The 15,639-nt window shown below is 35.3% G+C and overlaps 1 protein-coding gene across 1 annotated transcript in view; it reads right to left on the minus strand.

Annotated features, from left to right (window-relative positions):
* The window catches only part of FHL5 (four and a half LIM domains 5), a 33,084-nt gene that overhangs the window by 1,266 nt on the left and 16,179 nt on the right, over nt 1–15,639 (minus strand). The window contains exons 2-5 of the mRNA XM_019631785.1: nt 9,875–10,045; nt 8,849–9,023; nt 7,756–7,925; nt 3,903–4,089 (exon numbers count right to left, since the gene is read on the minus strand). Of these exons, the coding sequence (XP_019487330.1) occupies nt 3,903–4,089; nt 7,756–7,925; nt 8,849–9,023; nt 9,875–10,033 (691 nt within the window). The 5' untranslated portion in view covers nt 10,034–10,045. The remainder of the gene's footprint in view (nt 1–3,902; nt 4,090–7,755; nt 7,926–8,848; nt 9,024–9,874; nt 10,046–15,639) is intronic.

Below are 15,639 nucleotides of genomic sequence, written 5' to 3' on the forward strand. Positions count from 1 at the left end.
TTTTGTAGATTTCTGAAACATTTTCAAAAAAACTTGAAATCAATTAATGCAGTGAAAGAGCTAAAAAAAAAATGGTAGTAGAATTTGAGTCTTCAGTGAGACTCTATCTCTATATCCCTAATAGCAATCCAGGGAACAGTTCAAGGAATTGATTTTGAGGAGTTGGAGAAAAGTTCTAGGAATTGGGAAGGGGTTGGGATGCCTTAGGTTTTGGTCTTTTGTATTTGCTAAGTGATCTTAGTGCTACGAACTTCCTGTGATTTGATTATTTGATTATTACCCATAGAATAAGGCTAAAATAGTTCATGTTCTGATTCACATATAATTTCCAAATATTCCATTTGGGATGGTGAAGCAAAAAGAATTAATATGTATTTTATTTCAGATAAACTCTTTAAATATAATAAACTTTTATTTTTATACTAGAAATGTATTTACATATAATTTACTAGTTCATAGCTAAATTTACATCAAATTCCTCTATTTTCCTTGATAAAACTTATATCTTCCTATTTATGATGCTATCATCACTTTCTAATGTAAGTAAATCAATAATAAACCATTTAATTTTTTAATGTAATTCAAAACATTAATAAACTGACTGCAAGAATACTATTCTATACATACATGTAAAATCTTCTGTTCATAAAACTAATTGTTACACATTTGTCATTTTGATGTTCATTAGTCTTTCTTGATTTTATTATTAGGCTTGTACAAGTGGCACATGTAAAAATAATTCTTCTAGAATTTTACAAAGAAGGAAAAAAATGAGAGCATATAATAGAAATTTAAGACAGGTCTGACTCAATGTGTGAGGTGTTTATAAATTTTTTCCATTTTAGATATCTTTACTCTCTCACATCATGAGGGTCATTTGCAGTAAAAAACTTGTCCAGGAAATATGTCTCTGGTACCTGTTTTATCTGATTTCATTTATTTCTGAACATTCAGGAGAATAAGAGCTAGCATTTGTTGAGCACTTGAAAATGAGCCAGTCACTATTTTAAGCCCTTTACATGTATTAGTTGATATAGCTCTCACCTCCCCTTCATGGGGTGGATATTATCAACCCTACTGTGCATACAAAAACTGACAAAGGTTCCACCACTTGTCCAAATCAGCCAGCTGATGAGTGGCAGCTCTGGATTCAATCCTAGGCCATCTGGTTTGAGAGCCTATACTCTTAACTTCACCAAATTAAGTCTGAATTTATCTTTTGTAAAAAAATATAACCCGAAACATTAACATTCCTTTCCGAAGAAATCAACATTTGGAACTCCTTTCAGTCAAAATAAACAGAAATGGGAGAAAGCTAAAATGAAATCCATTTCAGCTCATTTTGCAAATAAAGCAAATGAGGACCTCAGAGGTGATTACCCACTGTCACACAGAGGTCAGGGACAGAAGCAAGACCAAGGTAATTTCCTCTGCAGTCCAGAGTACTTCTCAGCACATCAAGCTGCTTCATTTATCCCAGAAAGTTTGATTGGTTAATCCTATCTTAGAGGAAGAGAAAAAAACCTATAGTTATGCCTTGAGTTTGTTCAGATGAATCAAATTCATTGTGGTGGGATAAAAAAGAAATTATACCTGGCAACTCATAGATTTAGTTAATATAAAATACTATTTTGAAAACATTTTCATATAGTTCCTTAGGGTGACATATTGTTTACATGAATGTGCAACTTTCAGAAGGTAGATATATGGCAGTATAAGAATTCCCTGTGGTACAGTAGTTCAAATAGCTCAATGTTAAAGGAGCACCGCTGTAGGACTTATATATGTGTCTAAGAATCAGCTAAAAAAAATTAAAGTGTAAGTTGGAAGTTTTTGCAGGCATTTTACTCTCTGGTATTTCTGTCACTGAGCTAAAAGAAGATTAAGATAATTATCAAAAGACAGGTTATTCTAAAGTAAATACATAGTCCTACATTTGGATTACTTTTTGGGTCAAATCTCTGGTTCCTGATCATCCTTACATTACATGCAGAGCAGTGTGATTTTTCCGTCTGAATCTTAAGAAGCTGGGTTCAGTGATAGACCAGCAACAACCCATCAGAAAAAAATCAGTAGAAAGATGAATCTGTTATGGATCAGAATTGAAACTCATCAAGTGCAGGGCTTGTGTAGGCTCTTTACAAGCTAGTGTCAGCCATCTGGGTCCCCACAAAGTTTTCAAACCCATTTGAGTTGTTTAGTATTTCTCATTTCCTCATGGAAGCCCCCTTTTTTTCCTGACTAACTCAAGAGAAATGTTCTAGAATAAGTAGACTGACTCTGTTGGGTTATGATTGCACATTCTTCTAGGAGATTCTGAAGCTCCAGCAACTGTTGCATTTCTGGAAGTGCCATTTTCTAGCTAAAACCAGTGGAGACAATGGCTTATTCTCTTGACTGCAGGAACTGCCAGGTGTGTAAAAGGCAGGAGTAGAGTGGTGAAGAGCCCAAGCTTTGGAGACTGATTGTATGAGGTTATCAGAGCAAGTACTTGAAAGGACTGAAAGGTGACATAACTAAGTGATAGGAACAAGGGGTAAGGAATAGAGAGGACATACCACACATAATGAGGTAGCTGCTTAGTTCTATGTGACGGTGACCAGGTCAGAGGCTGTGAGGGTAGCCAGCTCACCCCTACAGGCTCTTTATCAACTTTTGGCTGTGAGATAGATTTTATATTACATTACATTACATGTTTCCAAACATGTGCAGGCCAAACAACACATGCCTGCTGGCCAGATGTAGCCTGTTGGAGAGTGTGAGATTCTGAAAAACATGGCGTCCTATGTAGACAAACAGGATCGTACTCTGTTTCCTCAAGTAACTCTCTCACTCCTTCACAAGTCAGGGAAAGCCTGCCAAGCTAGTTTTGCAGTGAAACTGGTTTCTTTCTTTAAAGATTCATGAAGATTCAACTTTTATTTTGTGATATATTTGAATATGGAGGAGGAGGAGACGGATACAATAATCTTTAATTCTATGTTACTTCAATTGAACTAAAAAAATGAAATATGATCTGAGAATACTAGGAATGGGGAGTTAGTTCTGCCACATTATTCAATGACTATAAGTTGCCTAAAGAATAGTTGCTGGGTTTCTCAGGTGGCTCGTTAGCTTCAGTTCCTTTACTATAGGATTAACATTTTAGAAGTGTCTCTGAGGAAAATATAATGTGTTTTTCGCCTTGAAAATCTATTTAACACAGACTGATTTACCATTTATGTTATTTTCCAATCATGTCACTGTTTCTTCAGCAGAACGCTATCTTGTTTTATTTCATCTATTTTTAATTAAAACTTAATGCAAGTAAATGGAAAGAAAAGAAATAATACATTTGTTAGAAGCACCTTAAAATAAAATTTAATCAATTCCTAACCTATACTACCCTAATTAAAACAGCTTTTTGTGTGTGTAATTTTTGTGTAATTTTGTGTAATTTTTTTGTGGATTTTTGTGTAATACTTCCATGTATTAAAACTTTTTCTATTTTAAGCTCCTTTCACCTTTGTTTGGAATTAAGCAGGATTTTGATTTCTAAGACTCCATTTCTCCCACTCAAATCCTCAGTGGTCTAACTCAGACCTCCTCATGAAGGTCTTCTCTGACCTCTCTGTGCATCCTGTTCTCCTCCTTCCCCGGACTGTTATATTACTTAGAGTCAGCAACATTATGTTTAGCAATAATTAACCTCCACAGAGCATAGCTACCCTAATTATACTCTACACTTGCCTTGAGGGCTCTGTGTAACATTTACATTTATACATGGGTGCCCATGTGTGTTTATCTCAAAAGGAAACAAGGAAAATGTTATCATTTTTACATGCATTTCCTAAATTAACTATATAGTATTTACATAGCCATAACTGTCTCACAGTAGGAGAATATTAAACTGAAGAACTCACCAGTAATGGGTTTGGCACAAGTTGCACACTTTTTGGCAAAAAGATGGTTGTAGCAGTCCAAACAGAATGGATAATCATCTTTGGACATAAACTCTTCTTCACAGAGCTCTTTTCTACAGCCACTACACAGAAAACACTCTTTATGCCATGTCTCATTACCAAATGTTATCTCACCTGAAGTTATCACCTGCCAAAGGATCACAAAAAAGAAAACAACTGTGGGAACTGTTACAATTCGACCTTTTGTGATTCTGTTCTATGTCCACAAGTGGTTCTTTGGACTACTCAGTCTCCCTGTGTCAGGATATTCTTTTCCTATGATGTTTTTTAATTGATATGAGAAGCAAAAGGCTATAGGGATTAAATTGAACAGGTGAGAAATACCCTAATTTTTCTCCCGTAATGGAACAGAAAAGAAACAGGGTCATAATGGATTCAGAAAGATGAAAATGAAGTTGGCTCTTGATTCCCTTGTTTATCTGTCTATGAATTTTTTGTTGATCTTTAAAGATCTGCCATTAGAGCTAAGACATTTTCTATATCATGCTCTTATTTACTGATTCACCTTTTAAGGATGTTGAAAAAAAGCTTGTTCCTTTATGCCAGGTTCAAAAATATCCAGTGGTAACAACCCTGAATGTATAATCAATAAGCACTGTCATCTGCTAAGAATGACTAAAATTTCTTAAGTGTTTTTACAGTCGTCAGCCCTGTACTAAGGGATGACCTCTTCTTAATATTCTCAATATTCTTATACAGTACAGACTATTATCTTTACCCCTTAAGAGATGAGCAATTACTGAGTTAGAGTGGTTAAGTCACTTGCCAGGATCACAGAGCTAACATTCAAACCTGCACAAGCTGACTCCACAGCCCATGTTCTAAACATTAACACAATTCTGAGGCAAGATTACTTTGTACTGGTAAACAGTTGATAAGTCCTTGTTGATTGAATGAATAAACACCAAGGGGAAAAAGTGTTTGGAAAGCAATTCCAATATTGTATCTAACACAAATTGGGTACTGTGGGCAAATGTGTGTTTTCAGCGTTAGGACTGTTACGTAATTAACACTGGTTGTACATTGAGCCTCAATGTGTGGTGTGCTAGGGTTTTGTCAGACAAGGTTATTATTCCCCCATAATATAGTATTTTTTCTAAACCAGTTTAGTCAATGTATTCTACTTTTTAAAAGGCGGAGACATCTTTCTTCAGAATTAGATGGGTAAATATTGGACACTTCTTCTTGTGTAGCACTTTCTAAGTCATAGCTTCTTTCAAATCCATGGCTGTTGAGTTCCTAGAATAGCTGTGGAACCTGGAATATGTTCATGTAAATGTCTTATAATGACTGAAGCAATGGGGTATCAGAGATTATTCGTGCATTCTTTGTATTCAAATGAACTAGACACAGAAGATGTAGAGCCTATTCTAAGCCATCATATTGCTGACAAGTTAAAAAATGTTGTCTATGATATAGACTTTTGAAAAGATTATTCTAAATATATTTCAAAATCTTACAATAAATATGTTAAAAATTAAATATATTTTAAAAAGGTTATTTTTTCCTAAAGGAAAAAGGTATGCTATCCTAAATAAGTAAATGGGAAAAATAATGGTGTGTGTGAACACAAGCAATTGAAAATACTCCCCACTGACTTCAAATGCCTTACAGCAAGCACAGCAGAACCCAAGATTCCTTTGATTTATTTCATCAAATGATTATCAGGCAATGCTTAAAAGATTCAAAACTTGAAAAATGTATTCACAGCAAAATAAAACTTGATATGTACAGCAAAGGCTGTTTAATTAGGGAGAAGAAACTTGAAACATTAAAAATAGTTTGCTTGAGATTATGTTCCTTTTGAAGAAGCAGAGGAGCTAAGATGAAGTCTAATATCTAAGCTTGGTTTTTGCCAATGGTTGATCCCAGGATTAAAACTATTTTCTTCTTGGGAAAAGTGGAGATGATAATGATTTTGCTCCGTAGATGACAGCCAATGAATCGCAGAATACTCTATTTGAATTTTGAGAAGTTTGAATTTAAAGCACTTAATAGTTTGAGGTTACTTGCTGTTTGGTAGAAAATACATTTTAGTCTCACAAAATCTATGAAAATAGTACTAAGGCCCTGATTGTCAAGTAGCTTTTATCTATTTTGTTTTATATTTGGTCTTTGAAATTGTTTTTCTTCAGCTTGGATCATCTTGATCAGAAACATTTATATCCAGCTTTCCTTAAAAGGACGTGTAGTTTAAACAATTAGATAGAAACTAATCTGGCATGTCATGATCTGTCTACTACCCAATGTGAACATTTCATAAATTTTGGGTGGCTTCAAATTATATCCTAAATATAGGACAGGCTCCCATAACTTGGGAAACGCCTGTGCTTTGGCCTCAGATGGTGCTCAGCACTTGATGTTCTTAGAGAAGTTCCTTTCTTGAATTTTTATACCATCAAAAGAAACTTTAGATGATTTTAAGATAATTCCCACAAGTCTCATTAATGTTTTAGCATAATCCTTTAAGAAACATATCCTAAAAATGGCCAACTTAGTTGTCCCTTAAAATAGTGAGATTAAAATAGATACAATCTACCCATTGTATTTCCAGCATCTGTTTTTAAATGCATGTCTTGACTTTGGTAATTCTTTGGCGCTTCACACATCACAGGCTCATAGGGTCTGACTGTTGCTTGTAAAGTCATTTTCTAAGTCCGTGTTTCTGGTAGAGTAATGGAAGCCTCCGAGTAGAAGGTAGTTTTATGTCATGTTACTTATCATTTGTAATTTTCAGCCATCATTATAGTGTAATTTAATAATTATAATTTAGGAGTTTTTGATGCCTTTTCAAATGTAGTAGTAGTATTTTAAATATACCTAGAAAATTACTGTGTGTTTGTGTGCATGTGTGCACATGTGTGTTTGTATGTGCATTTGTAGAAAGTGGTAATGAGACTTCTAGCTGTCCAGATGCAAGTATACAAAAGGTCTTAACGAGATCTGCTAAAGTAACCCATAGATCAAAAGTGTATCCAATATGTTTTCATGATTCAGCTTTTCACCACAATTTATAGTGCTATTTTAAACTTACGATGTCTCACACATCAAGGATTTCTTTAAAAACATCAGTATATATTTTATGGACTACAGACAGATTTTATCAAAATGATAGAAATAAGCAACTTTTTTACAGAAAAGCTTAGGGGATAAAAAACAATTGGACAAAGTTTACCTGAAAAAAAAAAGACTATTTTCTTTTGAAAAATACATTTTGAATGAGTATCCAAGTCAAAACACCCTAGTTGATACTCTGGAACTGGAAGTAAAGGAAACCACTCAAAGCCCTCTTTCCCTGATGAGCTCATCTCTCTTTCGAGCCTACATATCTATTCTTTAGAAACATAAAAGCTTCAAACCCACAAGACATTTGCATTGCTGAGACATAACTTGAGAAGTTAAACATCTTGTTTAAATTGGTTTACTTCATTACTCTGTGCAACCAACCTATATTTCCCTGAATCTAAGTGGATCAAAAATTATTTTCTATAAAATATTTTGTATTCAGAAAGAGATGTGTTCTCTCTACCAGAATATATGACACCTTGTGTAACAGCGGTGAATGGCACTGGAATATTAAATGTATGTCCTGGGTGGAATTTTATGGTGATAAAAATAGATGACCATCCTCACTGTGACAGGTAGTGCTTTTGGACATGTTGGAATTCAAATTAGCATGAATATGTAAAGACAAATATAACATGATAGTATCAGTTCGTTTCAAATATATAGTGTGGCTAAAAAAGCAACGGTCTGCAAGGTTCCACAAGCTTCATCCTCTGTAGATAATTACCTTCTTACAAAAGCTGCAGTAGTGAGCAAACTCCTTCTGAAAACATGGCACACAGTAATTGCCACTCTCTTTGGAAATCAAAGGTTTAGTTCCTATTGGCTGTCGGCAATGCTCACACACAAAGCAGGTTTCGTGCCAGTAGTTTCCCTTAAATTCCATTTTGCGGGACCCTGCACCCCAAGAGTAAGAATATGTTAGTATCTTTTAAGCAAAGATATACCAAATTACTTAAAATGTATATTTTAAGTTTAAGATAATAAACGAATTGCCTCTATAAAAAATAGTTTTAGTTTCCAAAACATTTATCTAAAAAAAAAAAAAAGAAAAGTAAATAGAGTTCAGCCATGATGATGATGATCAACCTTTCACTGAAAACTCTTGTGCTGTGGAAGCTACAATTTTGAGATGTGAAAGTACTATAAGTGGAGACTGAAAGGCTGCACATGGTTTAGGTAAAATGGGCCATAATCATCATTACAGGGATATTAGGACTGCCATGGGGCACAGACTCCTGAGATTGATGTTGTGCAGTTATGGTCTCCTAGAAAATCTTTAAATCCATAGTAAGAAAATGAGAGAATCGTGTTCTCATGCTTCTGCCCATTGAGAAGAGGATCAAAACACCGAGAATTAATGCTTGCCTAAAAGTGTAATGATTTACACAGATCTTTATCTTCCCTAAGAGAGAATAAAGATGACAGACCCTTAAATCAGTTGGGGGTCCAGCTACAAAATGATGGTTGGCCCCATTCTCCTGTGATGGATTATGCTTTTTAATGCCATTGGTTATGACAACATATTTAATGCAGTGTTAGTATGATTGTTACAGAGTTTTCTTTATTCTATGGCCCAGATTCTGGTTCAAAATGTTTCTTGAGGTTTATGAAAATAAACAGAACGCTATAATTTACCTGTTCAAAACAGAAAGAATAATCTTTTTTATTGCTACAGTATAGTAAATGAGATCAAGAGATAATAAGAAAGATGTCTTTCTCAAAGGCAGGGTTTTATTCGCTACTATATTCTTCCAGTGCTTGAGTCTAATTCAAAGCATTGTACTTTCCGCTACATGGGAACTCCCTTGTGGTCTTACCAGGCATGATGGTCTTCTTGCAGTGGAAGCACTTGGAGGAGCACTCATTAGTATAGCACTCAGAGCACAGCAGGCGCTCATACTTGGTAACAAAAGGCTTTTCCACCAAAGAGTGATTGCATTTGGCACAATTGAAGCAACTTTTATGCCAGTGCCGGCCTTGGTAACAAAGATCCTTGGAGACAGGGAATAAAAGTTAATTAAATGTGCTTGCAACATAACAGGCCATTTTATAAGATAAAGCTGAACACCCCTGGGACTCTGGTGCCAGTACATCGTTCTGGTAGCTTGAGGGAAAGTTGTTACTGATACTATTACCCATAGAGAGGAGAATCCCTGGGGCAGTTAAGAGCTAAGGCCTGGGGCTTTCTTGGTTGTCACTAAAAACAAACGGAAAATAAATGGACTCTCCTATTTCTTCAAATTTCTTCTACCGTCCTTTTATAGGCAAGAGAGGCTATTCATGGAACGATTTTTACTTTCAGGTTGTCATATCCTATTATTGTTTGAGATTAACTAAACAAAATCTCAACAAAATCACCTAACTAAAACAAAGGCAAAAAAAAAAAGAGAAAGAAAAAATACAATAATGTACAGTGTGGGAAGAATGGGCTGTAGCTGTGAAAGGTATCAAGGGCACAATGGGTTTAGTGAGGATGAGGCCGATTTGAAGTTATAAAATACAGATTTTTGAATTGTTACACATCCAGTTATGGATTTATTCATTTCATACTCTTGTCATTTCAAAAATAACTCAACATTTTTGCTGTGTAACTTTGGGCAAAGAACTTAACTTCTTTAATATTTAATGTCCTAAACTAGCTCCTAAGATCGTTGAGAAAATTAAAGTTATATTTCACAGTGCAAAGCATAGTGCTTGGAACTTGATTGACAGGAACTTTAAAGACCTTTGTATCCAGTAGCAGAGCAACAGAGTATTAACAGTCAACTAAAGGGAAAAAGGCGTTCCAAAGCATTTGTCTGCTGTTCATATGCAATAATTTTGTGAATTGAGATAAGACTTACTTTGGAATCTGATCCAATTGCTTCTTTGCACTCCTCACAATAGTTACAAAAGACACGCTCGTAACATGAAACGCAGTATGGATTGTCATCCTTTAGTACATACTTCTTCCCAAGAAGTGATGTGGTACAGTGTTGACAGTCAAATCGAGCAGTTGTCATTTTGGTTCAACCCTGTGAATGAGAAAATGATTCATGTGTATAAAAACAAATTTTGTTGATAAGAGAAATTATAAAACCTCACTACAATATGAGTCAAGCACTTGAAGGAATTTATATTTTCTTAAGAAAACATCTACCAATTTAGGAAAATATATTGCAGCCATGGTGACACTTGGAGTAATTTAGAAAAGGCCACTCTTCCACCTTGACAGTTCCTGTGTGTTTTGCTAAAATAATACATCAAGGCAGCAGCCAGATTGTAAAACACATATTGCATTCATCTTTCACTACATGTGGAATTCAATGAGAATGTGATATGTGTTGAAATATGACGGTTTCACCTCAAGGGTATAAATATGAACTGTTGATTGGGCTTTCAGTGTCATTGCTTTCTATCTTGCTGGAAGGTTCTGGATGCAGAGTTCCATGGAAATAACAACCATCATTTGTACTCTAACTAAAATAGAAATTAATCATTAAATACATTGCATTTCCGAGGCCATTCTTTTATTTCTCAGATCCTTATTGGATATCTAATGAGGGTTCTGCACATTAGTCCTATGATCTTCCTGTACCATATACTCTCCCTTGGGACCTCCTCTCTACCTGTGGCTTCAACATCCCCAAATATTTTGTTGATTCCAAAATCTCTAGCTTTAGCTTGTGCATTCCTTGCCTCCTGAGCACCTCCATTTAAGTGTCCCGCACTAAACTGGCCAAATAAAACTCCTCAGCAGGTAGGATTCAGTCTAAGTGTCAGGTCTCTGGGACGGCTGTCGAGCAATTGCCCAGATGTAGACATGCAGATAAAACCATCAATGGTAGAAAGAGCTCTAGGCTGCTTCAGGCTTTAGGGCTAAATTAACAGTATACAGAACGAATAATAGCAGCAGCAGCTTACGGAATGAAAACCTGATATGAAGTAAAAAGGCAAGGCCAGGCTAAGAGTTATTCTGTACATTTAGGAAAATCATTAGAGAACAAAAAATATAGATTTCAAAAGGTTTAACTAGGTATTGTACGTGAGTTTTTCATTGTCACCAAAAGCAGTATCACTGAGTTTCTTTGAAAATGAGATTTGTCAGTTCTGGATTTACTAAAATATCTTAGGAGCTATGAATGTTTCCTAATTTTCCACCTCAGAATTTTTCTTTTTAATTTTAGCAAAATCAGAAAATCAATGCATTCTTATGATGCTTTTTATAGCATTTTAAATGTTAGCTTTTATTTGCTACATTCAAATGGTAGTCCCATATATTTTGCCTTCTTTTATTTCAATAATGAGGTTTCCAGCAGAGCATCTTGCTGCATATACACTGTCACTAACTCTGTGCACAGCAGTTTTGCTGTATTGTTCTTCACTAAGATAGAGAAAAGATTGAGGATTTGAAATATGTGACTCTCTTCCCAGGAAATATGAAAGTTCCCAATGGAACATACCAAAATTATCTGCAAGGAACATTGAATTCTGTATTTGATTAATTCCACAGAAATGTCTCTTTCTAGTGAATACAAACACACTCAAAGAGTGATTGAGGGCTTGGAAACAGGAGGAAATAGATCTGATTCCCTTAAAAGATTTTAAAATGCAAGTTTTATTCACATTTACAGTGATCAAGTGTTTAACTCTTAATAGTGAAATAAGACACACACGTTTAACTTTCATCACTTAATATGGAAAATGCCATTTTCATCATTAATATTGATTGAGTCTTAGAGGTATATGAGTATAATAGCACCATGAAGCACGGCTTCTCAGGACCTGGGAATTCCCCGGTTACTTCCATTTTGTAAGGCTTTTAGTATATTGTAAAATGAAGAAACAACAACAAGAACTACAAAATTGGTAGAAGGTTTCAAATATATAGGAAATGTGTAATTTTTAAAACCAAATTGTTATTTCTTATACTTTGCATACATGTTAGAAATATTCTTTTCTATATGTCATGTTTTACTTTTTGAAGGTTTTTAAAAATGAATGGATGATAAATAAGTGGAAGTAGTATATATTGAACCTTCCTTTCCTTATGTTTGTCAACAGAGAAATAATGCAGGTGGGTGTAGCAATATCCAGAGAAGGGCTTTGCATTCTGATGGTGGTTGAGGAAGTTGTCCCAAGAAGGATCTGGGGTGCTGTGGGCTGATGCAAAGGGTCAACTGCTGAGGGGGACCATCTTAGATGCAAGAAAAGTGAGAGGGAGACAATAAAGTCTCTCTCTCTCTCTTTCTCTTTCTCTCTCTCTCTCCCTCTCTCAATACTCAGTTACCATGGAAATGTGCAAAGCAAGGATATGATTCCAATATACACGAACAAATCAAGGACAACCTGCATGCGTTCTATCCCTTTCCTGCCATAGATTACAAGTTTTCAAAAATGAGAGGGGGTTTCCTTCTTATGGTGGAGTTGAAATGTACTAGGATATAATTTGGTCACTCTGGTTTCCAGTAATGTGTCTATGTTGATGTGTTTTTGTGGTATTTTGTTTATTGAGGAAATTGAGTTACCATATATCCCTTATTATACATCTTAATTATAACTTACTACATTGATTTGACTACAGCTTTTTATTCTTCATGGAGGCAGGTAATCCTTTATAAAATTATTTTATTGATTGCATGTCTTAAAATAGGTGACATATAGTAAGTAGTATTTCAGATTACTTCTTTCTCTGACAAATCAATAATTTTTGCTAACTAGATGCACATATGACTTTTACACATATGTCAAAGTGCACTGTTCTTTAATTTGAAGTTTGCTTTCTGGCTTAATTTTCATCTGGCTACTCACAGTCACTTCAGTAGCCTGTATAAATACATCTGTACTCATCTGAAAATGCTGCAATTGCCCATTCAGGTCTTTCATCGATTCTTTAAAGCAAATTTGTTTCAGCTTTTCTTTAGGGAAGAAGTTGAAAGAATTTAAATCCCAAATGGCATTAGGAATATTAAAATGTTCTTGGGAAATGTTAATAAACAATGTTGAAGTCTTTGAAACATATCTGATTGATACGCTAAACTTGGATGGAGATGGAAACTGGAGAAGAATCTTAATTTGAACTATACCTAATTGAATTCACCTGTGGTCATTTTCCCACTTAGGATTTTAATTTTAATTGTTGCTGTGAGGGTAGACAGAGGGCTGATAGAAGCCTCACTGCATAGGGTGTAGTGCTTAATGCTTTATAAAGGGTCACTGAAACCATCCACAGTGCATAGTTCTACAAGCCAGCTAACTCTGGCAACTGTTTCAGTCATTCCTTCCTTCCCTGCCTGCATTCCCTATGCATGTTTATTAGGTACCATGCATCCTACTGATAACACTTCAGAAGCAGCTGTTAAATCTTAGTTTAGTTCCTCCTCAAATCTCTGATGGACCACAGTGGCTTACATCAAACTGGAGATATTATTAAAGATTTCTTACTCTGTTGAGTGAAACTAAGCACATTTCTAGGACAGGACTTTTGTTCTCTGATGATCAGTTCAATTTCCCCCCTGGGAGTCCCAGAATATCCTCCACAATGTTCAAAAACCTTTCTCAGGCTCATCTGATCATCTCCTTTCCCTGGTGAAAAACCTCCAACAGCTCTCCTTTGACTATAGTCTAAACTCCATCACTTAGCACAGAGATTCTTTACTAGCTTGTCTACTTTTCCTACTACCATATTTCTCTATCCCTTTCCCAATACTGAACTCTCTGACACACACACACACACACACACACACACACACACACACACACACTCACTCAAACACTCCACCTATACTTTGGCCACTTCCCATGACTTCCTATTCTTCAAATACATTATGTCCTTTTATGCCTTTGAGCCTTTGAACATGACTTTTCTTTCACCTCTAATGCCCTCCTTCTTGTCCTCCACCGACCTTGTCCATCTGATGATGCTCCTCATTGATCAAGGTTCAGTTAAAAATTCTTCTCTCAGTAGCCTTCCCAGGCCTCTCGGGACATAGTTGCTCTTATTAATACATTAATATGTCTCTTTTTCTTTTGCCACATTTTGCAATCATTTGTTTTGCCTCAAGTATAAAAGAATTAAGAATTTGTATGCTATATATTTAGTTGAGTAGTGAATTGATTGATTGTATCTGTGGTAAATATGTCAAAGGACTGAGCATAAAGGTTAGAGAACCGGAGGTAAAGCCCTAAGGACCTATCAATGGCAAGGAGAATTTTTCACTTTACCTGTGAGGACAGATGAAGACAGTTGGAGTGCTCTTCAAATAATAACTGAGGATAATATAAAAGAAACAGCAGAAGTAGGTGGTTGATCTGTTATTATTAAAAGGTTTTTCTCTAAACTAGTGGCACCAATAAGCTTCCATGAACAGTTTTTGAACTGTTTGATCAGATGCTTCAATTTTCTGTTGGAAGCTATACCAGCTTTTCTGGGTCTGTGCACATGACATTCTGAAACAAACCATGACTTTACTGAGATTGCAAGGACATTGTCTTCTGAGATATTAGTTGAAATGTTGTTTGACTGAAATGTTATTTGATTGACTGAATTTGACAAAATTTAGGGGAGTTAAATAAGATATATATAAAAAAACAAGTTGTCTAGAATCTGTGTAAACTAGGCCTGGTGGGATAAGTGTATATTCTACAGCAGAAACATTTAAAAGTCACATATTTTTAAAATATGAAGGAGTTAGAATAACTAGTAAAGAAGTTCTACTTTTACATTTTACTTTGGTTTATTCTCCTGGTTCTGAGTATGGAGTTGAGCAGATCTGTGTGTACTTCCTTATCTGTGGTTTTCTTGTTCCCCAAGATGTAACATACTGAGAAGAGTATTGTGTTAGAAATCGGAAGCTGTAGATTGTTGCATTGGGCACTTTAGCACTAGCATCTAACCCAGCTACTGTTATGGAAACCATTTAACCTTTACGGCACTAGCAGTTGCTTATGATCCCACTCCAGGATCAAGTGAGACATTAGAATGGAAAAGTAATGGTAAGTCGGCTGTCAGTGTACTTGACTTGATGGAACATGCGCACTTATAACTGTAGTTCCCACTTTTTTTAAAAAAGAGGCTATGTTCTTCCCCCTTAAACATAACTTTTTAGAAACTCAAAAAACAATGTTAAAAATAACGAAAGCCATAACTTCAGGCCATCAATCAAAAATAACCTAAAACAAGCACCACAGAATGGTGGTGGAATGTTTGAAATTAGTCTTTAGGGATATATTCGCAAGCCCTGTTTGTTGGAAGCTGAATGTCTTGTGTGGAGAGGTCAAATAGGAACTCTCCTGAGAGCTGATGAACTACTCTCCCATGAAGCCAAACAGCTGACTAGAGGTTTCCATCTGGTTAATTTGTTCTGTGCATACCAACAAAGAAAAAAAAGGGCTTTTTATGATTTTTTTTGGAGGGATTACATTCAAAGTCACATAATTATGGCAACTATTACTGAAATAGAAGTAATATATAGTTCATGGTAAAGTGTGACTATAACCATATTTTATCAAATATTGTATTCTTTACAAAATTTTTTGAAAGTAAGACTCTTAAAATATATGTCGGTTTAATACCATCCTTGGCTTTTTTCCCTCACTGGGGTATAAGAAAAATTTCAAGACAAAAAGA

The sequence above is a fragment of the Hipposideros armiger genome, unplaced genomic scaffold, assembly GCF_001890085.2.
Source record: "Hipposideros armiger isolate ML-2016 unplaced genomic scaffold, ASM189008v1 scaffold_1047, whole genome shotgun sequence".
Lineage (NCBI taxonomy): Eukaryota > Metazoa > Chordata > Mammalia > Chiroptera > Hipposideridae > Hipposideros > Hipposideros armiger.